Here is a 24725-nt window from a genome sequence, read left to right as displayed (position 1 = left end):
GCACATTCAATTCTTTGCCCCAGATCTCCCCTCTTCTCTCCTCCCCCCCTCCCTTCTCCTCATCTCTCCTCCCCTCATCTCTCCTCCCTTTTCCTCCCCTCCCCTCTCTTCTCTCCCCTCCTCTAGGTGCTGGCTCATTCCGTTTCTGCTTTTGTTATAGATCATCTTTTTTCATAAATTTTTGGAGTTTTGAAGGATATTTGGCATATTTCATTTCCTTTTTCACCGCCGATCTCTCCTCCCCTCTCCTCCCTCCTCCGCTCCCCTTCCTCTCTCCTTTTTCCTCTTCCCCCTCCCCTCTCTCCTCCCTTTTCCTCTTTCCTCCCCCCTCTCCCTCTCCCTCCTCTCCCTCTTCCCCCTCTCCCTCTTCCCCCACTCCATCTTCCCCCACTCCATCTTCCCCCACTCCCTCTTCCCCCTCTCCCTCTCTCACCCCTCCCCCACCCTCTCTCACCCCTCCCCCACCCTCTCTCACCCCTCCCCCACCCTCTCTCACCCCTCCCCCACCCTCTCTCACCCCTCCCCCACCCTCTCTCACCTCTCCTCCCTACCCCTTGCCCTCTCCTCTTCTCTAGGTGCTGGCTCATTCCAACGTGTTCCACAGCCACCTTACACCCTTCAGTATTTTTGCCCAAGTGAAGGTTCTTCATGTGAGAATTCAAATGGGGAAGTGTTGGCAAACTATTCAGCTGCAGAGGCATCAGAGCTGTTCTCTCTTCATCTGGCATCCATACACTTAAGGCCAATTCCCTGGTTGAGATTAGCCACAGAGCAGGGCTTGAAGCTACAATCGAGTCAGTGTGGCTCAGTTCTACGTTGGGAGCTGCATATAACTGGGAAACTCGAGGATCTGTGTTTCTGCGATATTCCCTGTCGGAAACACCAGCAAGCTGGTGAAAATAGTTGAAATGACATCAAGGCAGGAAGGTTATAGTGGCACACCCTCCCAGTTTCTTTTGGGGCCTTTAACAACTGTTGGAAAGAGATGTCCCAACATTGTGGGCTGAATTCAAAGCAAGGTCCCGCAGATTAAAGGATACTCTGTTACCCAAAGTGCCACCCAGGCCCTGATTACATTTATTTTCCTTGTGGAATTGCCATTAACAGTCTGGTAACCCTTTCCATGGCCATGTTGTAATCACTATTATTACTATTACACAATTAGATACAAAAAGCTTTTGAAATATAAGAGAACACTTTTGTTCATCCAATTCAAAACTCCCAACACTGAATCTCCCTAGCTTCTGAAATGGAGCGTCTTCATTGAAACCCCACGAATGCATGCAATATGTGACCTCCCTCGTTCCACCGACTGATTGATGTGTGCACGGAATTTCCAACCTAATGGTTTCCCACAACTGCACTAAGCTCTGTAAACTAATGTTCGCAGCTCCACAAATGTAGATTAGCACATCCGTAAAACGGAGAACAGCAAATGAATGCGCCATCTTGATTTCATTTATCGACAGTTTAATATACTTGTATATCGGTAAGAAACACTGATTATTTCTTCAAAGGAAAAGAATGTAATCCTTTGTTCCTGTGAAACCAATCAATGATTGAGCACATCGATTTGTATTTTGCTTTTAAGACTCGTATTTGAGAATTCAGTGCAAAATCTATAAGGCGTTTAGTTTCTTATGGAATCATAGAAAATTATGACACCGAAGGAGGCCATTCGGCCCATCGTGTCCGTGCTAGTCAAAAAAGAGCTACCCAGCCTAATCCCACCTTTCAGCTCTTGGTCCATAGCCCTGTAGGTTACGGCACTTCAGGTGCACATCCAAGTACTTTTTAAATGTGATGAGGGTTTCTGCCTCTACCACCCTTTCAGGCAGTGAGTTCCAGACCCCCACCACCCTCTGGGTGAAGAAATGTCCCCTCATCTCTCCTCTAATACTTCTACCCATCTATTTAAATCTAAATTTATTGATCCCTCTGCTAAGAAACATAGAAACATCGAAAATAGGTGCAGGAGTAGGCCATTCAGCCCTTCGATCCTGCACCACCATTCAATAAGATCATGGCTGATCATTCACCTCAGTACCCCTTTCCTGCTTTCTCTCCATAACCCTTGATCCCTTTAGCCGTAAGGGCCATATCCAACTCCCTCTTGAATATATCTAACGAACTGGCCTCAACAACTCTCTGCAGAAGAGAATTCCACAGGTTAACAACTCTCTGAGTGAAGAAGTTTCTCCTCATCTCGGTCCTAAATGGCTTACCCCTTATCCTTAGACTGTGACCCCTGGTTCTGGACTTCCCCAACATCGGGAACATTCTTCTTGCATCTAACCTGTCCAGTCCTGTCAGAATTTTGTATGTTTCTATGAGATACCCTCTCATTCTTCTAAACTCCAGTGAATACAGGCCCAGTCGATCCAGTCTCTCCTCATATGTCAATCCTGCCATCCCGGGAATCAGTCTGGTGAACCTTTGCTGCACTCCCTCAATAGCAAGAACGTCCTTCCTCAGATTATGAGACCAAAACTGAACACAATATTCCAGGTGAGGCCTCACCAAGGTTCTGTACAGCTGCAGTAAGACCTCCCTGCTCCTATATTCAAAGCCCCTAGCTTTGAAGGTCAACATACCATTTGCCTTTTTCACCGCCTGCTGTACCTGCATGCCAACTTTCAATGACTGATGTACCATGACACCCAGGTCTCGTTGCACCTCCCCTTTTACTAATCTGCCGCCATTCAGATAATATTCTGCCTTCATGTTTTTGCCACCAAAGTGGATAACCTCACACTTATCCACATTATACTGCATCTACCATGCATTTGCCCACTCACCTAACCTGTCCAAGTCACCCTGCAGCCTCTTAGCATCCTCCTCACAGCTCACACCGCCACCCAGCTTAGTGTCATCTGCAAACTTGGAGCTATTACTCTCAATTCCTTCATCTAAATCATTAATGTATATTGCAAATAGCTGGGGTCCCAGCACTGAGCCTTGCGGCACCCCACTAGTCACTGCCTGCCATTCTGAAAAGGGCCCGTTTATCTCGACTCTCTGCTTCCTGTCTGCCAACCAGTTCTCTATCCACGTCAATACATTACCTCCAATACCATGTGCTTTAATTTTGCACACCAATCTCCTATGTGCGACCTTGTCAGAAGCCTTTTGAAAGTCCAAATACACCACATCCACTAGTTCTCCTTTGTCCACTCTACTAGTTACATCCTCAAAAAATCTAGAAGATTTGACAAGCATGATTTCCCTTTCATAAATCCATGTTGACTTGGACCGATCCTTTCCTAATGTGCTGCTATTTCATCTTTAATAATTGATTCCAACATTTTCCCCGCGACTGATGTCAGGCTAACCAATCTATAGTTCCCTGTTTTCTCTCTCCCTCCTTTCTTAAAAAGTGGTGTTACATTAGCTACCCTCCAGTCCATAGGAACTGATCCAGAGTCGATAGACTGATGGAAAACTCCATCGAGGCCCCTCATAATTTTATACGCCTCAATTAAATGTCCCCTCAGTCTCTGTTCTTGGGCCTGGTGATGCCACTTCCACGAATGCATGCAATATGTGACATCGTTCCACTGACTGATTGATGTGCGCATGGAATATTCCAACCTAATGGCTTCCCACAACAGCTGCTGCACACACATTGAACAGGAGCCAGGAGAGCTGTTTTGATATTTCTTATATGGGCACTGGAGCACAGCAGTCGTCATCCATTTCATTACAGGACTCAAGTCCTTCCTCTTAATTATTGAGAATGTACCTCGGCTGGCCTTTATTCTCCCTCTCGTTGGCTGCGCCGCCGTCATTTTCTCGTCAGAAGAGTTACGGCTGCGTGATGTGGGCACAAAGGTCCAGGCCCTGAGTACGGCCCTATGACATAATGCCAGCTGGTGACGGGAATGGGGCTGAGTCAAAGCCTTCAATAGAAAGAAAGACTTCCATTTCTATAGCGCCTTTCACAACCACCGGATGTCTCAAAGCTCTTTACAGCCAATGAAGTACTGTCTTGTGTAATGTGGGAAACGCAGCAGCCAATTTGCGCACAGCAAGCTCCCACAAACAGCAATGTGTTAATGACCGGATAATCTGTTGTTTTAGTGATAAATATTAGCCAGGACACCAGGGATAACTCCCCTGCTCTTCTTCGGAAAATAGTGCCATGGGATCTTTTACATCCACCTGAAAGAGTAGACGGACCTCAGTTTAATATCTTATCCGAAAGACAACACCTCCGACAGTGCAGCACTCCCTCAGTACTGGCATTCAAGGGTCAGCTTAGATTTATGTGCTCAAGTCCCTGGAGTGGGACTTGAACCCACAACATTCTGACCCAAGAGGCGAGAGTGCTGCCCACTGAGCCACAGCTGACACTATAACTTCAATAATGAAATGAACAGACGTACTCAACATGGTGTAAAGCTAATGAGGTGGGAGAGAGGTGGAAGTGACATCGACAGGTTTGGGACATGGGTCGAAAGGTTGGGCTGAACTAGAGGAACAAGCTTTTCACCTGCTTGTGCTCCAAGTAAATTGTCAAGAGAAGTGCCTGGATCCAAGCGAATTTGTGTGATTAGTTGAGGTGGCTTGTTAGCTCCAAGATCCAGTTCTGTGCAATTATTTTAGTCACACAATGGAGGTTTTGAACATTATGAAACACACTTTGTGCGGGTATTGGAGTGGACAAATTTTTTCCAACATTTTCCACATTACAACAGTGACACTCCAAAAGTACTTCTTTGGCAGAAAAGCGCTTTGAGACATCCGGTGGTCGTGAAAGGCGCTATAGAAATCCAAATCTCTTTTTTTTAAGGTTCTGAGTCTGGAAAAATGATTTGCATTGAAGATGTCCCATGTCTAAATAGCTTGAACAATACAATGAATACATATATATGGAATAATAGTTCACAAGACAGAAAGACAGACAGAAAGGCAGACTTGCATTTATCATCATCATCGGCGGTCCCTCGAAACGAGGATGACTTGCTTCCATGCCAAAAAAGGATGAGTTCACAGGTGCTTCGAATGAAGAACCCGAACTACATCCTGAAGGATGGAAGATGCCTGTGCGTGGATTGTTTTAACGTGGGGTGGCCGTTGCAGAGCTAGGTCTTGGTCCAGTGGCAAGGATTACCCAAGACTAACTGGAGACCAGCTCTGCTGCGCGGACCTAGTGTGCACACATATCGCAGTGTGGGCTGGGCCCGTGCTGTCCCTGGGCCCCTGGCCCTGAACTCACGCCTCCCCTGGGCCCCGATCACATCCCCCCACAGTCTCTTGCCGCTCCTTCGCCCCGACCTCGCCGCTCCTGCTGTATCTGCCCACGCTCCAATCACCGACCTGCACCTTGATGACATCGCTCTTCGCTGCCGTCGCCCTCCTGCGCCAGCTCGCGCTGCACCCTGAAGGGGCCTCCACGCATTTATATAGCGTCTTTCACAGCCTCAGGACATCCCAAAGCGCTTTACAGCCAGTGAAGTACTTTTGAAGTGTAGTCACTATTGTAATGTCAGGTGCTCGTGAAAGGTGCTATATAAATGCAAGTCTTTCTTTCTTTGTTAGAAGCCAAGTGTTATTCACTATATATATTAATTATAGACCTCATGCATTGTTAAAGCTCTTTAGAAGGGTGAAATCTTCAATACAAATCACTTTCTCAGACTCAGAACCTTGAAGAGTGAACTGACTGTTACAATAATAATAGTTTGCTTTCAGATAAAAATGATGTGAATCTAATAAATGGAGAAATTTCAGTCTGAATGCTAATGCTGAATGCCTATGAATATTTTGGAGTGCAGAACCAGCTAGGGAGTGCAAAATGCTGCAAGTCCTTTGCCTACAGTTCTGCTGTCCAACTGCTCTTCCTCTGTTGCATAATCAATATTTAAATAACGCATTGCTGCCTAAATAATGATAACAATCTTGTCCATAGCTTAGCGTACATTTTTCATGTTTGCGCTTCAAAGCGTGTGTGCCTTTGTTGCCTTTAATTTTCATGGCCCATGTGGTCCTAATTACCTCTTTGTGGGTCCCATGAGTCTCCAGATGTGGATTAAAAAAAAAAGAAACACAAACCAAATGAATGAAGTTTGAAGCTGTTCGGCACCTCCCTCCCATCTTCCCGTCCCAGCCCGCTAACATTCCAGCTTGCAGTACAACCCACTTAAAAGACATGATCAATATTTTGGGGAGGGGAATAAACCATAGAAGAGCTCAGTGCATATGACACCTTCACAATTCACATGGTCTCTTTGTATCAGCATCACGCCGTTCTGTTGCAAGCCGATAAAGTCATCATCATAGGCCGTCCCTCGGAGTCGAGGATAACTTAAGCCGATTAAAGTGAGGGGGGGGGGGAAGATAGTCCATAACTTTACAGTGGCAACAATCCTTCTTTAAAGAAATCTAGGCTGACGCTGCCAGTGCAATGCTGAGGGAGTGCTGCACTGTCGGAGGTGCCGTCTTTCGGATGAGACGTTCGTCGTCGTCATCATCATCATCATAGGCAGTCCCTCGAACGAGGATGACTTGTTAGACTGAAGCCCTGTCTGCCCTCTCAGGTGGATGTAAAAGATCCCATGGCACTATTTTGAAGAAGAGCAGGGGAGTTATCCCCGGTGTCCTGGCCAATATTTGTTCCTCAATCAACATAACAAAAACAGATTACCTGGTCATTATCATGTTGCTGTTTGTGGGAGTTTGCTTGTGCACAAATTGGCTGCCATATTACAACAGTGACTACACTCCAAAAGTACTTCATTGGCTGTAAAGCACTTTGAGATGACCAGAGGTCGTGAAAGTGCTATATAAATAAATGCAAGTCTTTCTTTCTTTCTTTACACCGATTGCAGTCTGCAAGCAGTTCAGATTGCCTGGCATTGGGCTGTTTATTTGCTGTACAGGATAGTTATCGGAGCTTTTTCAGATGGAGTACCATCTCCAAATTGCTGAGGAGAGTGGAATTGTCTGATACACTGTCGGGTGTATGCAGCTCAACTCAAAACTGATACACTTTACATCAAATTTAGAGTTTCTCAGCCTCGCTTATTTCTGATCGACTAGGCTTATATTCACTGGAATTGAGAAGAATGAGAGAGGATCTCATAGAAACATATAAAATTCTGATGGGATTGGATAGGTTCGATGCAGGAAGAATGTTCCCGATGTTGGAGAAGTCCAGAACCAGGGGTCACACTCTAAGGATAAGGGGTAAGCCATTTAGGACCGAGATGAGGAGAAACTTCTTCACTCAGAGAATTGTGAACCTGTGGAATTCTCTCCCGCAGAAAGTTGTTGGGGCCAGTTCGTTAGATATATTCAAAAGGGAGTTAGATGTGGCCCTTACGGCTAAAGGGATCAAGGGGTATGGAGAGAAAGCAGGAATGGGGTACTGAAGTTGCATGATTAGCCATGATCATATTGAATGGTGGTGCAGGCTCGAAGGGCCGAATGGCCTACTCCTGCACCTATTTTCTATGTTTCTATGTTTGGACTTTGACCAGGTCATTCCAGGGAAAGACCCTGGGGCTGCCAAAAAGGAAGGAATTTTATCAACAGTGCAATAGACAAATGTTATTCTACAACTGCGGGATGCGATCATTTGGGATGGAATTTCAAACGAGTACAAAAGAACCAGAGGCGGCTTGAGGAAAACATTTTTTACATAATGAGTGGCTAGGATTTGGAAAACACTGCCTGATAGGGCGGTGGAAGCAGATTCAATTGTAGCCTTCAAAAGGGAATTGGATAAATAATTGTAGAAAAAATTGCAGGGATATGGGGAAAGAGCGGGGGGAATGGGACTAACTGGAATGCTCTTCGAAAGAGCCGGCACAGACAAGATGGGCCGAATGGCCTCCTGTGCTGTACTATTCTATGTTCATAAGAAATAGGAGCAGGGGTACTCCATTTGGCCCTTCGAGCCTGCTCTGCCATTCACTATCATGGCTAATTTGATCTTGGCCTCAACTCCACTTCCCCGCTCACTCTCCATAACCCTTGACTCCCTTATCATTCAAAAATCTGTCTATCTCCACTTTAAATATATTCAATGACCCAGCCTCCACAGCTGTCTGGGGGAGGGAACTCCATGATACCTCCTTTGTTAATGAAGAATTCTGCGATTGGCTTATCCTGCAGCCCACACTGCAGGCGCAGGAAGCAAGGTATCTGGTGGTACACTGGATAGATGTACCTATGAAGTGTCAGAAGTGATTATGGAAGAATGAACAATTGATGTGTAGTTCATAGTACAGTATATGGATGCTTGTTCCCTGTTTGGGGAAGATGTGTTAAATGATGTTGACTAGACATTAACAAATAAAGCCTTGTAGTTCTTATATTAGGACAAACTCATTTGAAACTTGGGTTCGGAAGAATTATTGCCACTCTTTTGTCTTTCGGATGAGACGTTAAACCGAGGCCCTGAGTGCCCTCTCAGGTGGACGTAAAAGATCCCACGTCATTATTTCGGGAGAAGAGCAGGCCGATATTTATACTCAACCAATACTTAAAAATCAGATTATCTGGTCATTATCACTTTGCTGTTTGCTGTGCACAAATTGGCCGCCGTGTTTCCTACATTAAGTGTCAGCCGTGGCTCAGTGGGCAGCACTCTCGGCTCTGAGTCAGAAGGTTGTGGGTTCAAGTCCTACTCCAGGGACTAGAGCACATAAATCTAGGCCGACCCTCCAGTGCAGTGCTGAGGGAGTGCTGCACTGTCGGAGGTGCCGTCTTGCTGATGAGACGTTAAACCGAGGCCCCGTCTGCTCTCTTGGGTTTGTGTAAAAGATCCCATGGCACTATTTCGAAGAAGAGCAGCAGAGTTATCCCTGATGTTCTGGCCAATAGTTAACTCTCAATCAACATAACAAAAACAGATTATCTGGTCATTATCGCATTGCTGTTTGTGGGAGCTTGCTGTGTGCAAATTAGCTGCCGCATTTTCCACATTACAACAGTGACTACATTCCAAAAGTACTCTTGCACGTTCTGAAGTCATGAAAGGCGCTGTATAAATTCTTTCCAAGTAGTGTTATTAACTGGAGCGGTTGTCTGTTTGTTTAGTGCTGGTGGGACCGGGGTCCTGCTGAATGTAGACAGAGTGGCTGAACAGCTGGAAGAGTTGGGAGTCCATGGAGTGCAGGTTCGCGGTCTGGCTGATTCAGGCTGGTTCTTGGACAACAAACAATACCAAAGGACCGATTGCATCGACACAATATCGTGCGGCCCCACTGAAGCAATCAAGAAAGGAATAAGGTGAGACGTTTTGCTATCATCGCTTCCCCTTTGTGAGCTGCTGTACAGTGTGGGAACCTGCTGACTAGCAAATGCAGCTTGGTGCCGATTTATTTCTCAGTTTGCCCTTGGCCGACAGCAGCAACTGCTTGATAACAGATGTGAATACATTGTTCTCAAGCTAATGACCCAAGCTGCTTCAGCATCTTCTGGCCTGATAGTCTCCAGTCAATCAGGGCAATCACAACAGGTTAACGCATCCGTGTACTACAATACATTATCACAGGCACTTGTGACCAATGAGGATTACTCTTTACTATCTCTAAATCATTCTTAATGAACAAAGGGCCCTGGAATATAGACTTTCAACCATTCCATTTCTGTGACAATTTGCTTTATCCTCTGGGACTATAGCTAAAGATACTGGCCCAGAAATTGCAGTCGGAAGCTTCCCCGCGGGCAATTGCCTCCGACCGGAAACATTTCTATGAATTTACCTGGTGGTCCGGGAGGAGCGTGGGATTCCGGTGGGGAGGCCTTCTCTTCCCGCGCTGCCGAGCGCGCTCCCGTCCTCGGAGGAAGTGCAGTCACGTGTGCCTGCTCAGCCAATCAGGTACAGCATTTCACAGCTTTCTTATTAATAGCAATGGGAACTCCATATCTACGAATTCTCATTGCTATTAATGAGAAAAAAACCAAACACACTATACACCATAATAAAAAATAAAAAAAACACATCTCACATAATTAAAATTAAAGTTAATAAATGCCTTGGGGGAAAAAAAATATTTTTCCGATTTTTAAAAAAGTTTTGTAATTAGGGTTAAAAATAAACTTACCTTAGTGGGCAGGGTTTTTAACAATAAAATGTGTTTTTTAAATTTAATTTAATTACATTTTTGTATGTTTTAAAACTCTTACGCCTGTAACAGTAGGCTATGCGCCTGCTTTTATCAGGCGCAAGAGTTTTGAGGACATTTGCTGGGCAAGATATGGGTAAATTTCGCAACCTTGCCCAAGCAAATGTCTTCGTTCCCGAGATGTGTTGGATCTGTCGGATCGGAAAAGCCGGTTTTCAGCGCATGCGCATTGTGTGCTGAAAACCGGCTTTTGCGATGCCTTCCCGGGTCCATACCCACGCCCCGTACACACACTCTCCGCACGCGCACACTCCCCGCGCGCGCACACACACTCCCCGCACGCACACACTCCCCATGTGCGCACACACACTCCCCGCGCGCGCACACACACTCCCCATGTGTGCACACACACTCTGCGCTCCCCATGTGCGCACACACACTCTCCGCACGCGCACACACACACTCCCCGCGCGCGCACACACACTCCCCGAGCGCGCACACACACTCCCCGCACGCGCACGCACACACTCCGCGTGCGCACGCACACACTCCCCGCGCGTGCACACACACTCCCTGCGCACACACACTCGCACTCCCCGCGCGTGCACACACACTCCCTGCGCACACACACTCACCGCGTGTGCACACATGCTCCCTGCACACACACACGCTCCCCGCGCACGCACACGCTCCCTGCACACACACACTCCCCGCACACACACTCCGTACGGACCTGGGGAGGCCGGGATTTCCAGGCCACTATAACCACAGCAGCAGATGCATGTGCTGCGATAGATCATGTGGTGGAATCACAAGAAGGTATTCTCAGCACTGAGGCAAGATGCCACACAAGCACATCATGCTATTGTACTAGAGTGCACTTCCATGTACATAACAGTTCAAATTGCCTTGAAAATCTGTATCGACTCCAACACATTTCCGAATTACAGACATCAAACTGGCTCACATTGTGGAAGAGGGACAAGTTAGCAATGGCTCTTAGTCATGTCATGAGAGACGTGACATCTCTTATGTCATCCGCCTTTTCTTGAACCCGAAAAGGTAACAGAAAAATTGTGCGATTGCTAGTTGCATCAAATGAAACGTAGAAAGGAACAAGGGTATTAAGGGATATGGAACTACAGCAGGTAAATGGAGTTAGGATACATTCAGCCCTGGTAGAAGAAGCTCGAGGAGCTGAATGGCCTTTTTATTTATTGGGATGTGGGTGTTGCTGTCAAGGCCGGCATTTATTGCCCATCCCTAATCGCCCTTGAAAAGGAGGTGGAGAGCTGCCTTCTTGAATTGCCGCAGTCTGTGTGATGAAGGTGCTCCCACAGTGCTGACTTTGTCGTAACGCTTTGGTACAACTCGGTCATTTCAGAGTCAACCACATTGCTGTGGGTCTGGAGTCATATATAAGCCAGACTGGTTAGAAACATAGAAACATAGAAAATAGGTGCAGGAGTAGGCCACTCAGCCCTTCGAGCCTGCACCACCATTCAATAAGATCATGGCTGATCATTCCCTCAGTACCCCTTTCCTGCTTTCTCTCCGTACCCCTTGATCCCCTTAGCCGTAAGGGCCATATTTAACTCCCTCTTGAATATATCCAATGAACTGGCATCAACAATTCTCTGCGGTAGGGAATTCCACAGGTCAACAACTCTCTGAGTGAAGAAGTTTCTCCTCAAGTCAGTCCTAAATGGCCTACCCCTTATCCTAAGACTGTGTCCCCTGGTTCTGGACTTCCCCATCATCGGGAACATTCTTCCCGCATCTAACCTGTCCAGTCCCGTTAGAATCTTATGAGATCCCCTCTCATCCTTCTAAACACCAGTGAATACAGGCCCAGTCGCTCCTCATATGTCAGTCCTGCCATCCCGGGAATAAGAGCGGTAGATTTCCTTCCCCTAAAGGGCACTAGTGAACCAGATGGGTTTTCCTGACATCCGGTAGTTTCATGGGGCCCAAGTTTTGACAGGAGTTGCTCCTATTTTTTTGGAGCAACTAGTTTTTTTTGGAGTATCTTAAAAATCACAATTCTCCACATTTAGCTTGCTCCAGTTTCAGTGAGTTAGTTCAGTTTCTTTTTAGTTCAGTTTTTTTTTCATAAGGGGGCATTACCAGCCACTTATGCCTGTTTTGCCCATTTAAGCAAGTTTAGACAGCTAAAAGTTACTCCAAACTAACTTAGGCCAGCTTATGTGTCCACTTTTGTACGCTCAGAAAAACCTTGTGTAGACTTAAGAAATGAGCGCAGGTAGCCAAAGATAGGGATGGGGGTGGGGGGGGGGTGGGAGGGAAGTTAGAGGATTTTCCAAAACATTAAACACTTCACATTTAACAATAAAGAACCATTATCAATAATAAATGAAAAATAAATCAATAAATAAAAAATGTAAAGTTCCTACCTCACCTACTGCAGCGCATATCCGTTCGGGCCGTTCAGCCAGGGGCTAGGGGCCATCTTTAAAGATGGCCGATTGCCAATGTTTGTGTGCCATTGCGTATGCGCACACGCTACAACGCGCATGCGCAATGCTGCCGGCACTCAGAGACACGCTGGGCCCTAGCCCTGCCCCCTTGCCGGCTGTGTTGACGCAGCACAGCCATAGCCCTGCCCCCCCCCCAGTGCTGTTGCTGCGCTGTGCTGAGTCCGATGGAGGCCTGATGAACGTCGAGAATACCGCGGTAAGGATTAGGCACGCTTTTTATTCCAGAAACTCGCGCACCTCTCGGAGGTGCGCCGTTCTAAGGATCAGTTGAAACTTGGGGCCCACGGTCACCATTACTGCCATGAGCTTTTTAATTCCAGATTTATTTAATTAACCGAATTTAAATTCCCCAGCTGCCGTGGTGGGATTTGAACTCACAACTCTGGATCGTTAGTGCAGTAACTCACCTCTATGCTTGTGTACCCCCAGCCTATGTTCCGTGATTAGCATTTGGGAACCAGTCTGATATGGTTCAGATTCCACTCCTGAGGCTGCTTCGTGGCTTGTGGGTTGCAATGCTTCTCAGTTCTGTCGGGCAGATTTCCATATAGGCTCCTCGGTTTAGTAGAGGGGGGGGGGGTCCTTGTCTCCTCTCTATGGGCTGATCTGAATTGTTGGGCTTACGAACCAGTGCGAAATGACTAAAATCATCCTTTATGCTTTCAGGTACTGGAATGGAGTTGTGCCTGTACGTTGCAAGCAACAGTTCAGAGAAGGGGAAGAGTGGAACTGTTTCTTTGGTTATAAAATATATCCAACTTTAAGAAGTAAGTTTAAAAACAGATTTAAGGTCATTGTCAAATGCACCAGAGGGGCAATGAGAATTTTGTTTTACGCAGCGAGTTGTTATGATCTGCAATGCACTGCCCGAAAGGGTGGCAGAAGCAGATTCAGGCGTAACTTTGAAAAATAAATTGGGCATATACTCGAAGGGGAAAAATTACAGGGCTACGGGGAAAGAGCGGGGAGGGGGGGGGGAACTAATTGGATCACTCTTTTAAAGAGCCAGCACAGGCACGATGGGCCGAATGGCCTCCTTCTGTACTGTATGATTTGAATTGCTGTTATATTGGAAAAGTCTAAAAAATCAGTGGTTGGAGTCCCAGTGCATTTATAAGTAATTGGTTTAAGAATTTTGCTGCACTTGATTGGGAAATCCCAGTTTAATTCTAAGCTTTCCCAACATTTATCCATGAGCTTTCACTGGAGGGTGAGATGTTTCCGAAGGGATGGGGAAGGAGGGGGCTGCGGAGAAAAGTCCCAAGAAGCCTAACTTCATTTGTTTTTTCCCCCCCCACAGGTCCATTGTTTGTGGTGCAGTGGCTCTTCGATGAAGCACAGCTTACAGTCGATAACGTGCACCTCACTGGGCAACCTGTTCAAGAAGGACAGTGGAACTACATTCAGAATCTGGGAAGAGAACTGAAAAACACTCTGAAAGATGTTCCGTAAGTTCTGTCAGCTGTGCGGCACTGTGAGCGTGTTGAATCCTTGGGCGTTACGACGTTTCCTTGCGTGGTACTGACCCTCTGTTGTTAGGAGACGTTAACGCCTATTTTAAGAACAAGTTCATGTGTGAAGTGCAAGGGGCATGCCACGCTTGACTGGCGGTGGGTCACCTGGGGCGAGGAGGAGCTGGGGGCGGGGCTCCTCTTTATTTACGTTGCTGCGTGTAGGGAGATTGAAAAAATCCACCAAAATGTCCGCCTCATAGGTGGGAAAGCTCCAAACTATCTATCCATCGCCATATCTTCCCTATTCAACCCACAGACAGTTGACTGCTGTGATGAAGAAACTAAGAGTCTCAAGTATGGTATGGTAGTGTAGTGGTTATGTTACTGGACCAGTGATCCAGAGGCCAGGGCGAATGATCCAGAAACGTGAGTTCAAATCCCATCAGGGCAGCTGGGGAATTTAATTTCAGTTAATTAAATAAATCTGGAATAAAAAGCTAGTCAGTAATGGTGACCATGAAACTACTGGATTGTCATAAAAACCCATCTGGTTCACTTAATGTCCTTTAGCGAAGGAAAATCTGCCGTCCTTACCTGGTCTGGCCTATATGTGACTCCAGACCCACAGCAATGTGGTTGGCTCTTAAATGGCCTCGCAAACCATTCCGTTGTAACAAACCGATACAAAGACAGCAACAGTTCAAGGAGGCGGCTCACCACTATCTTCTCGAGGGCAATTAGGGATGGGCAATAAATGCTAGCTTCTACAAATAAAACAAGTTCCTGGGGTCAGAGAGGGTGAAGGGTGGCTGGCCGGGGTCTCTGCCCCATTTAACATCTGCCCTAAAGTTCAGCAGGGGTGGGGCTGCACCTGACCCCCACCTCCCATGCCGATGGGGGCGTGTCTGGAGGAGTTGCCGAGCTAACCCGAGAATTCTTCCACTCACGCCCTCGGGAGGGCCATACAGAACAGTCTCCAGCTGAGCACGTGCACGAGGTCTGAGGAGGTCACTGGAAATCCCCTAGACTTTGCCGGTGCAAAAGTGATCGATCCCTCCATTTAGAAGATTGGGAGCTAATGTAAGAGCAGAAATATTTTTTCACTTGACTTCTATCTTTGACCTGGGCAGGACCTTGAGGGCGGGGCCGTGTCGTGGAAGGGCTGGGCACTGCACCACCTTCCATGCACAGGCCAGGGTGGGTGCCTGGGATATACCCTGAGAGGTGTGGGTGCCACTCTGACATAAGAACATAAAACTTAGGAGCAGGAGTAGGCCATTCGACCGCTCGAGCCCGCTCTGCCATAAGATCATGGCTGATCTTCTACCTCAACTCCACTTTTCTGCACTGTCCCCATATCCCTCGATTCCCTTAATATCCAAAATTCTATCGACCTTTGTCTTGAATATGCTCAACGACTGAGCCTCCACAGCGGTCCGGGGTAGAGAATTCCAGAGATTCACCACCCACTGAGTGAAGAAATGTCTCCTCATCTCAGTCCTAAATGGCCGACCCCTTATTCTGAGACTGTGACCCCTGGTTCTAGGGCTACAACAGTGACCACACTTCAAAAATACTTCATTGGCTGACCTATGTAATGATTTTGGAGAGGGTTCGGCTTCTTTGCGAACAAACAGATAGGGTCTCACTCCATCGCACTTCCGCTGGTGGTGTGGGACTACTAGAATGTCAAAGTCTCGGTATTTCTAGATAGCTGGGCTATAATAGGCTGGGCTGTCTTTATCTTGTGATCTAAGTCTACACCTATCCATGTAGTCTGCAATCTGTTCCCAAACATATATTTATGCTGCTGCTTTTTGAAATGAGTTAATCGTTTCAACCTCAATTTGTTTTGCTGGGAAACCGAGGCAAACAAGGCCAATTCACATCTGTAAATACAGGCAAAATCCAGCGTACTTATGCAATCTCGTCATTTCAATTGTTTGTGTACATTAGCTTACACTGTCAGCCTCAGTAAATCATCCAAGCCCGTTCCCCAAAAGTTTTCATGATCATAGAATCATGCAGCATAGAAGGGGGCCATTCAGCCCATCGTTCCTGTGCCGACTCTATGGTAGAGTTATTCCAATTAGTCCCACTCCCCCCTGCTCTTTCCCCACAACCCTGTAATTTTGTTTCCTTTCAATAATTTATCCAGTCCCCTTTTGAAAGTTCCTATCAATTACTGTTTCCACCACCCTTTCAGGCAGTGCGTAACAGATCGTAACAACTCGCTGCGTAAAAAGACTAAATGAGAACTGAAAAGAAATCAGCAGAAATCAGGGCACGCTTAAAGTAAACTTGTGCATTTGATTGAGAGCTATAACCACCGCTATATTTGATTGAGGCGTGGCTGATGTGAATTGTGCAGGAACTTTATATTTTAATGCAATTGATTTAAATACTTTTTTTTGGTTTTAGGGCTGTTTTTGCACCTGCGTGCTTGTCTCATGAAGTAATCACAAAAAGGTAAGATAGAAATAGGAAGCGAAAGAGAAAAGGTTCTTGATCCAATGCACCCTTTCCTTTATAATCCAAATTGCGGAATCCTGCTTCTAGATATTGGCCCTTTATTTATCCCTCAATCAACATCATAAAAACAGATTATCCGGTCATTATCACATTGCTGTTTGTGGGAGCTTGCTGTGCGCAAATTGGCTGCCGCATTTCCCACATTACAACCGTGACTACACTCCAAAAGTATTTCATTGGCTGTAAAGCGCTTTGGGATGTCTGGTGGTCATGAAAGGCGCTATATAAATGCAAGTCAGTCTTCCTTCCTTCCTTTCCTTTCCATCCTTTCCATCCTTGTCCTCAACTTTGCTCAATCATTATTCCATTTAGAATTCCTCTTGAAATGTACCAAACCCTAACCTGTCCTTAAACACCCTATGCTCCGATTGTACCCTGTCCTCCCCTGTCCTCTGCTTCTCTCGCTCAGCTACTTTTAACAATAAAATCGAATCTCTTTGTTAAAAATGAGTCTATCATTATTGCATTAACAACAACTTCCATTAATACAGCCCCTTTTATATAAGGGAATGTCCCAAGGTAACTTACAGGTGGATAGTCAGCAGAAATTAGGGGAAAAATGCACAGAGGCGACTAAAGCAACAACAACTACAACTTGTATTTATATAGTGCCTTTAACATAGTAAAACGTCCCAAGGTGCTTCACAGGAGTGTTATAAGGCAAAAAATAAATTTGACACTGAGCCAGATAAAAATGTTCTGGCTCGAATGTTAGGGTGCTACCAACTGAGTTCATGCTGATGCAAAAATGGAACAAGCAAGAAGTCCTTAAGAGGTATGGGACATTTTATACATCCTGAAAACAGTGTAATACTGTGTATTTAACCAAGGAGAAACAGGGATGAAGCCAGGCTCTATAGTGCAAGACAGCACCAATGGTGACGATGCTCGGAGGGAAATTGAGATAAACCTGGAAGTAGTGATCCAGGGGGACATCAAGTTTGAGTTTTATAAACCTGCTGATTGCAAAAGACATGACTGAGGGAGCGGAGTTGATCATTTTGAGATCCGGGGAGAGGTTGATATAGAGTAACAGACCATACAACGAGGGGAAGCCAGATAATCATAGAATAGTACAGCACAGGAGTCCATTCGGCCCATCAAGTCTGTACCGGCTCTTTCGAAGAGCAATCCAATTAGTCCAGCTCTGTGCTCTGCAATTTTTTCTCCTTTTGAAGGCTACTATTGAATCTCTTTCCACTATCTTTTTAGGTATGCATTCCAAATGCTAAATACAGAAGAGGCGAGGGCCCAGGGGCAACACAAGCCGGCCCACACTGCGATATGTGTGCGCACTAGGTCCGTGCAGCAGAGCTGGTCTCTGGGTAATCCTTGCCACTGGACCAAGACCTAGCTCTGTCAAGCCTGTGTGGTGGCTGGTGTGCAACAGCCACCACACGTTAAAAAGATCCACGCACAGGCATCTTCCACCCTTCAAGATGTAGTTCTGGACCTGGAATATTCGGTCCTTCATTGAAACACCTATGAACTCATCCCTTTTTGGCGTGGAAGCAAGTCATTCTCGTTTCGAGAGACTGCCTATGATGATGATGATGACAGTCACAATAACTAAACTGGTATCTTCAAAAATAAACCACCATTGCATAAGTACATGAGGGAGAAAGGAATAGAAGATCCTGCTGATAGGGTGAGATAACGTAGGTTTGGGAGGAGGCTGGTGTGGAGCATAAACACCGGCACAGACCAGTTGTGCCAAATGACCTGTGACTGTCATTCTGTGCCTTGATTCTATGCGGTGAGGAGGATGATATATTTGTTTCTGTAAGGAATACAAGAAAGGTGTGCTCAGCATTGATAAAATAGAAATGTGATGGGAGGGAAAGGTCAGATGCTGGAAATAACAAGGATACAGAGAGGATGTTTCCCATCGTGGGGGAATCTAGAACTAGGGGGCATAGTTTCGGAAATGAGGAGGAATTTCTTTTCTCAGAGGGTCGTGAATCTTTGGAATTCTCTGCCCCAGAGAGCTGTGGAGGCTGGGTCATTGAATATATTCAAGGCTGAGATAGACAGATTCTTGAACTGTAGGGGAGTCAAGGGCTATGGGGAGCGGGCAGGGAAGTGGAGTTGAGGCCAAGATCAGATCAGCCATGATCTTATTGAATGGTGGAGCAGGCTCGAGGGGCAGTATGGCCTACTCCTGCTCTTATTTCTTATGACCATACGTTCTTAGAAGGATCACTTGAAGTTGTTGATGGGAAATGTACAAGTGTTTCCTTTCAAGTATAACAATTACTTTTCACATTTCATTTCCAGCTATTGGTTGAACCTTCAAGTGAAAGGGATCTCCCTGCCCCGGGCCCTGCACTGTTGGGATCGAAGCCTCCAGGATGGCAATAAAAACGGCAAGAATTCACTGAAGGGCTGTCCCATCCACCTGACTGATGGCTGTCACTGGCCACACTGTAACCCTACCTGTCCCACCATCAGAGACCAGTACACAGGTCAGGAGATGACTGTTATACAGTTCCTGATGCACATGGGCTTCGACATACAGAAGATGGCCCAGCAGCAAGGCATGGAGGTTAGCAAACTACTCGGGATGCTGAGCAGCGGGAGCTAAAATATCCGCGCCTCGGGACTGACGAGACTTTGAATGAGGGAGAATAAGAAAACAAAAAAAAATCAAGTCCACACACGGTGGAGGAGCAGGCAGGCTTTTCCAACGGGACCTCACAACCTCTCACAACTGAACCTGCAAGGACACAATTAAAATTCAAAGTGGTGGAAAGCACTGGATTGTTCAATGACAGGTGAAAGAAAGACTCCAGAGGTCTTTCTAAGTGACTGACGGTCTTCATAGATTGGGTCATAGAACAGGAAGATACAAATGGATTCCCTTTAGTTAACAGCGTAAAACAGAGCAGCGGGGTTCAAACAGGACTGCTAAGGTCAAAACTGATGCAAACTATAATGCTGTGTATTTTTTAACAAACTAAAACCCGTGCTAAGTTGGGAATTTTACATATTTATTTTATTATGTAAATCATATTTATAAGTGTTATGCAGGCAGAGAGCTAAATATGTTTCTTTATAAATTGTAAATACTGTCTCCTAATCGCATGTTTTTTGTAATGGAATTAAAACAAACAACATTATGACAACCACCTGGGTGTGCTTTGTGTTGGTATGTGAACACTGGAAGACGCAAGACTTGTTGCATTTCCACTTCCAGGACCAGATTCCAGGTACCGAGTGTACACCTCCTGTCTTAAATAGAATTACATCAAATATACAGCACAGAAACAGACTATTCAGGAAACAGGAAGAATGTTCCCAATGTTGGGGAAGTCCAGAACCAGGGGTCAACAGTCTAAGGATAAGGGGTAAGCCATTTCGGACCGAGATGAGGAGAAACTTCTTCACTCAGAGAATTGTGAACCTGTGGAATTCTCTACCACAGAAAGTTGTTGAGGCCAGTTCGTTAGATATATTCAAAAGGGAGTTAGATGTGGCCCTTACGGCTAAAGGGATCAAGGGGTATGGAGAGAAAGCAGGAATGGGGTACTGAAGTTGCATGATCAGCCCTGATCTCATTGAATGGTGGTGCAAGCTCAAAGGGCCGAATGGCCTACTCCTGCACCTATTTTCTATGTTTCTATGTTTATTCGGGTCAATGGGTCTGTGCTGGTGTTTATGCTCCACATGAACCTCCTCCCACCCTACTTCATATAACCCTATCAGCAAAACCTTCTATTCCTCTCCCCCCCCCACCCCCCCCACTTCATGTGCTTACCCATCATCATCATAGGCAGTCTCTCGAAATCAAGACCTGCTTCCACTCCAAAAGTGAGTTCTTAGGTGACTGTACAATTCAATACAGGAATTACAGTCTCTGTCACAGCTGTGGCAGACAGTCGTTGAAGGAAAGAGTGGGTGGAGAGTCTAGTTTTCCGCACGCTCTTTCTGCTGCCTGCGCTTGTATTCTGCATGCTCTCAGCGTCAAGACTCGAGGTGCTCAGCGCCCTCCCAGATGCTCTTCTTCCACTTTGGACAGTCTTTGGCCAGGGACTCCCAGGTGTTGGTGGGGATGTTGCACTTAATCAAAGAGGCTTTGAGGCTTACCCATCGCCCCTGTGCTCGCTGAACTACATTGGCTCCCGATTAAACAACGCCTCGATTTCAAAATTCTCATTCTTATTTTCAAATCCCTCCATGGCCTTGCCCCTCCCTATCTCTGCAATCTTCTCCAGTCCCATAACCCACCCGAGATGTCTGCACGTCTCTAATTCTGCCCTCGAGCATCCCTGATTATAATCGCTCAACCATCGGTGGCCCTGCCTTCTGTTGCCTGGGCCCCAAGCTCTGGAACTCCCTGCCTAAACCTCTCCACCTCTCTTTCCTCCTTCAATACGCTCCTTAAAGCCTACTTCTTTGACCAAGCTTTTGGTCACCGGCGCTAATTTCTACTTATGCGGCTTGATGTCAAATTTTTAGCACATAATACTCCTGTGAAGCGCCATGGGATGTTTCACTACGTCAAAGGCGCTATATAAATACAAGTTGTTGTTGTTATCAAGCTTCCCCTTAAATGCATCTACACCTCAACCACTCTCTGTGGCAGCGAGTTCCACATTCTCACCGCTCTCTGGATAAAGAGGTTTCTCCTGAATTCCCTATTGGATGTATTGGTGACTGTCTTATATTGATGGCCTCTGGGTTTGGTCGCCTCCAATGGGTCTCTTGTAACAGGCAGAGGTCAGGACCTTGTCACTGGGAGTGCCCTAGTGGGTTGCTCCTGTTGTCACCAGTTTAATGTCTGATGTTGATGGTAATGTTAAACCGACGATACTGTCACACAGAGCTCTGGTGGTAGCTCGCTAATGCTGCGGAGAGATGGAAGGAGTTGAGGTTTATTCTACAGCCAGTTGTCCCCTAACCGCTCACAAACCAGTTTTTCCTTTTGGTGCAGCTGTTGACAGAGATACACCTCACTGAAAGCAAAGTTCATTCAACAAACATGCCCGCGTTTAAATGCTGGAATTATAGCCATGTGGTGAAGATTCACTATTTTGCCTTGTGAAGCACCTTGGGATAAGAACATCAATACATAAGAAATAGGAGCAGGAGTAGGCCATTCGGCCCCTCGAGCCTGTTCCGCCATTCAATAAGATCATGGCTGATCTTGTACCTCAACTCCACTTTCCTGCACTATCCCCATATCCCTTGACTCCCTTAATATCCAAAAATCGAGTGATCTCTGTCTTGAATATGTTCAATGGTAGAGAATTCCAAAGGTAGTTAAGAAGGCATATGGGATGCTTGCCTTTATTAGCTGAGGCATAGAATATAAGAGCAGGGGGGTTATGCTTGAACTGTATGAAATACTGGCTAGGCCACAGCTGGAGTACTGCGTGCAGTTCTGGTCACATTACAGGAAAGATATGATTGCACTGGAGATGGTAGAGAGGAGATTTACGAGGATGTTGTCAGGAATGGAGAATCTTAGCTATGAAGGCTGTGGAGAATCTGTGAATTGCTCATTGGTACGATTGTGTAAATTCTCGCGTGCCTTCCGGCAATTGTGAAGGGCAATTTTGTGCAATATCTGCCCTGTTACAGTGGCTCTCCTCTAGGCAAATGGAAGCCTTTTGCTCTTTCTGTGACGCAGAACCATACCGATTTAAAGGGAGGGAGTTTTGGCTGAATATTTTGGAATATCTCACCTCTCCTTTAGTGCCAGGGGATCTGCTATGTCCTCAGGCAGACGGGGCCTCGGTTTAACGTCTCAGCCGAAAGATGCTCCTAGTGCAGAGGCTAACACGGCAATCGCTGTCCAATTCTGTTCATATTTGGCTACAGTGAGGTGGTTGCTGCTTGTCTTTAGATGGTGGGGGGTGGGGATTAACCCTGGTTGTCATTGAGCAATGTCTCACCTATACTTTTGCTTTGAAACCGCTGGTCAAAACTGGTCTGGGAACAAAAACGTGACCATGAAGCTAAGGGCAGCCCACTCAACTCCTGGTACCACTGAAGAGGAGCTGTACCAAAGCAGAAAAGAGTCCCATAACTTTAGTGACTTGTTGAACATTACAAAAGCACCTTCACCACAAGCATCAGCTGTTTATATAAAGCAAAAGTGAGGGAATCAAGGGACATGGGGATCGGGCGGGAAAGTGGAGTTGAGGTCGAAGATCAGCCCTGATCTCATTGAATGACTGAGAATGACTGAGGGGCCCGATGGCCTACTCCTGCTCCTAATTCTTGTTCTTACATTCCAACATTAAATTGGCCTTCAGGCAGCCCAGGGTTGATATTGCGTAGTGTTGGAAATATTTCCAATGTTAAACACTGCATTGATAAAAGTTAATAGGAATCCCCTCGCTTTCAGTCTGCCTGTGCAAACTTGCCCACAGTGGCTCATTCTAAACCGGTATCCAGTGGCTGACTTGTGTAGACGTGAACGTCTTCGTATTTGACGCACATCATCTGCCAAGACGCTCTCGATCATAAAGGCAATCTTCAGTGTGGGAGCACAATGAAGTGCCAAGTTTTCCTGCTTCGAGATACTTGCGGCCACATTTTCAACCTGTGGTTTTCTCACCTGACCGGATACCACGTCTGCCAGCGTCCCTTGTGAAAACTTCCCCCAATGCTCAAAAATGTACAATTGACAGTTCCTTGCAAGAAAGTGGTTTGAGTATTGCTGAAAGATAATTCAGCTGTTCGTTTTAAAGTGGGTATTTCAATTGGACCAGTCAGAAATATCCCGAACTGATCGGGAAGCTCCAAGCTGGCCATGTTAGCACAGCCGGCATTGCGGGGACGGTAACCAGCATGAAGCCGCTCACGTGGTTACGTCGGTGTCAGCTGTGGCTCAGTGGGCAGCACGCTCGCCTCTGAGTTGTGGGTTCAAGCCCCACTCCAGAGACTTGAGCACAAAAATCTAGGCCAACACTCCCAGTGCAGTGCTGAGGGAGTGCTGCACTGTCGGAGGTGCCGTCTTTCAGGATGAGATGTTAAATCGAGGCCCCGCCCGCTCTCTCAGGTGGATGTAAAATATCCCTTGGCACTATTTCGAAGAAGAACAGGGGAGTTATCCCCGATGTCCTGGCCAATATTTATCCCTCAATCAAGAAAACAGATTATCTGGTCATTTTCACATTGCTGTTTGTGGGAGCTTGCTGTGCACAAATTGGCTGCCGCGTTTCCCACATTACAACAGTGACTACAAAAGTACTTTACATAGAAACATAGAAACATAGAAAATAGGCCCTTCTAGCCTGCACCGCCATTCAATGAGTTCATGGCTGAACATGCAACTTCAGTACCCCATTCCTGCTTTCTCACCATACCCCTTGATTCCCCTAGTAGTAAGGATGTCATCTAACTCCTTTTTGAATATATTTAGTGAATTGGCCTCAACAACTTTCTGTGGTAGAGAATTCCACAGGTTCACCACTCTCTGGGTGAAGAAATTCCTCCTCATCTCAGTCCTAAATGGCTTACCCCTTATCCTTAGACTGTGTCCCCTGGTTCTGGACTTCCCCAACATTGGGAACATTCTTCCTGCATCTAACCTGTCTAACCCCGTCAGAATTTTAAACGTTTCTATGAGGTCCCCTCTCATTCTTCTGAACTCCAGTGAATACAAGCCCAGTTGATCCAGTCTTTCTTGATAGGTCAGTCCCGCCATCCCGGGAATCAGTCTGGTGAACCTTCGCTGCACTCCCTCAATAGCAAGAATGTCCTTCCTCAGGTTAGGAGACCAAAACTGTACACAATACTCCAGGTGTGGCCTCACCAAGGCCCTGTACAATTGTAGCAACACCTCCCTGCCCTTGTACTCAAATCCCCTCGCTATGAAGGCCAACATGCCATTTGCTTTCTTAACCGCCTGCTGTACCTGCATGCCAACCTTCAATGACTGATGTACCATGACACCCAGGTCTCGTTGCACCTCTCCTTTTCCTAATCTGTCACCATTCAGATAATAGTCTGTCTCTCTGTTTTTACCACCAAAGTGGATAACCTCACATTTATCCACATTATACTTCATCTGCCATGCATTTGCCCACTCACCTAACCTATCCAAGTCGCTCTGCAGCCTCATAGAATCCTCCTTGCAGCTCACACTGCCACCCAACTTAGTGTCATCCGCAAATTTGGAGATACTACATTTAATCCCCTCGTCTAAATCATTA

The 24725-nt window shown here is 46.3% G+C and overlaps 1 protein-coding gene across 1 annotated transcript in view; it reads left to right on the top strand.

Moving 5' to 3' along the window:
- The window catches only part of notum1a (notum, palmitoleoyl-protein carboxylesterase a), a 52244-nt gene extending 33068 nt beyond the window's left edge, over positions 1-19176 (top strand). The window contains exons 7-11 of the mRNA XM_070858233.1: positions 9046-9237; positions 13241-13341; positions 13875-14022; positions 16450-16497; positions 18838-19176. Coding sequence (XP_070714334.1) covers positions 9046-9237; positions 13241-13341; positions 13875-14022; positions 16450-16497; positions 18838-19144 — 796 coding nt within the window. The 3' untranslated portion in view covers positions 19145-19176. The remainder of the gene's footprint in view (positions 1-9045; positions 9238-13240; positions 13342-13874; positions 14023-16449; positions 16498-18837) is intronic.
- The last annotated feature ends 5549 nt before the right edge of the window (positions 19177-24725 follow it).

The sequence above is a fragment of the Pristiophorus japonicus genome, chromosome 16 (genome assembly GCF_044704955.1).
Source record: "Pristiophorus japonicus isolate sPriJap1 chromosome 16, sPriJap1.hap1, whole genome shotgun sequence".
Classification (NCBI taxonomy): domain Eukaryota; kingdom Metazoa; phylum Chordata; class Chondrichthyes; family Pristiophoridae; genus Pristiophorus; species Pristiophorus japonicus.
The sequence above is the reverse complement of the archived record's forward strand: the minus strand, read 5'-3'. Positions and strand labels throughout refer to the sequence as shown.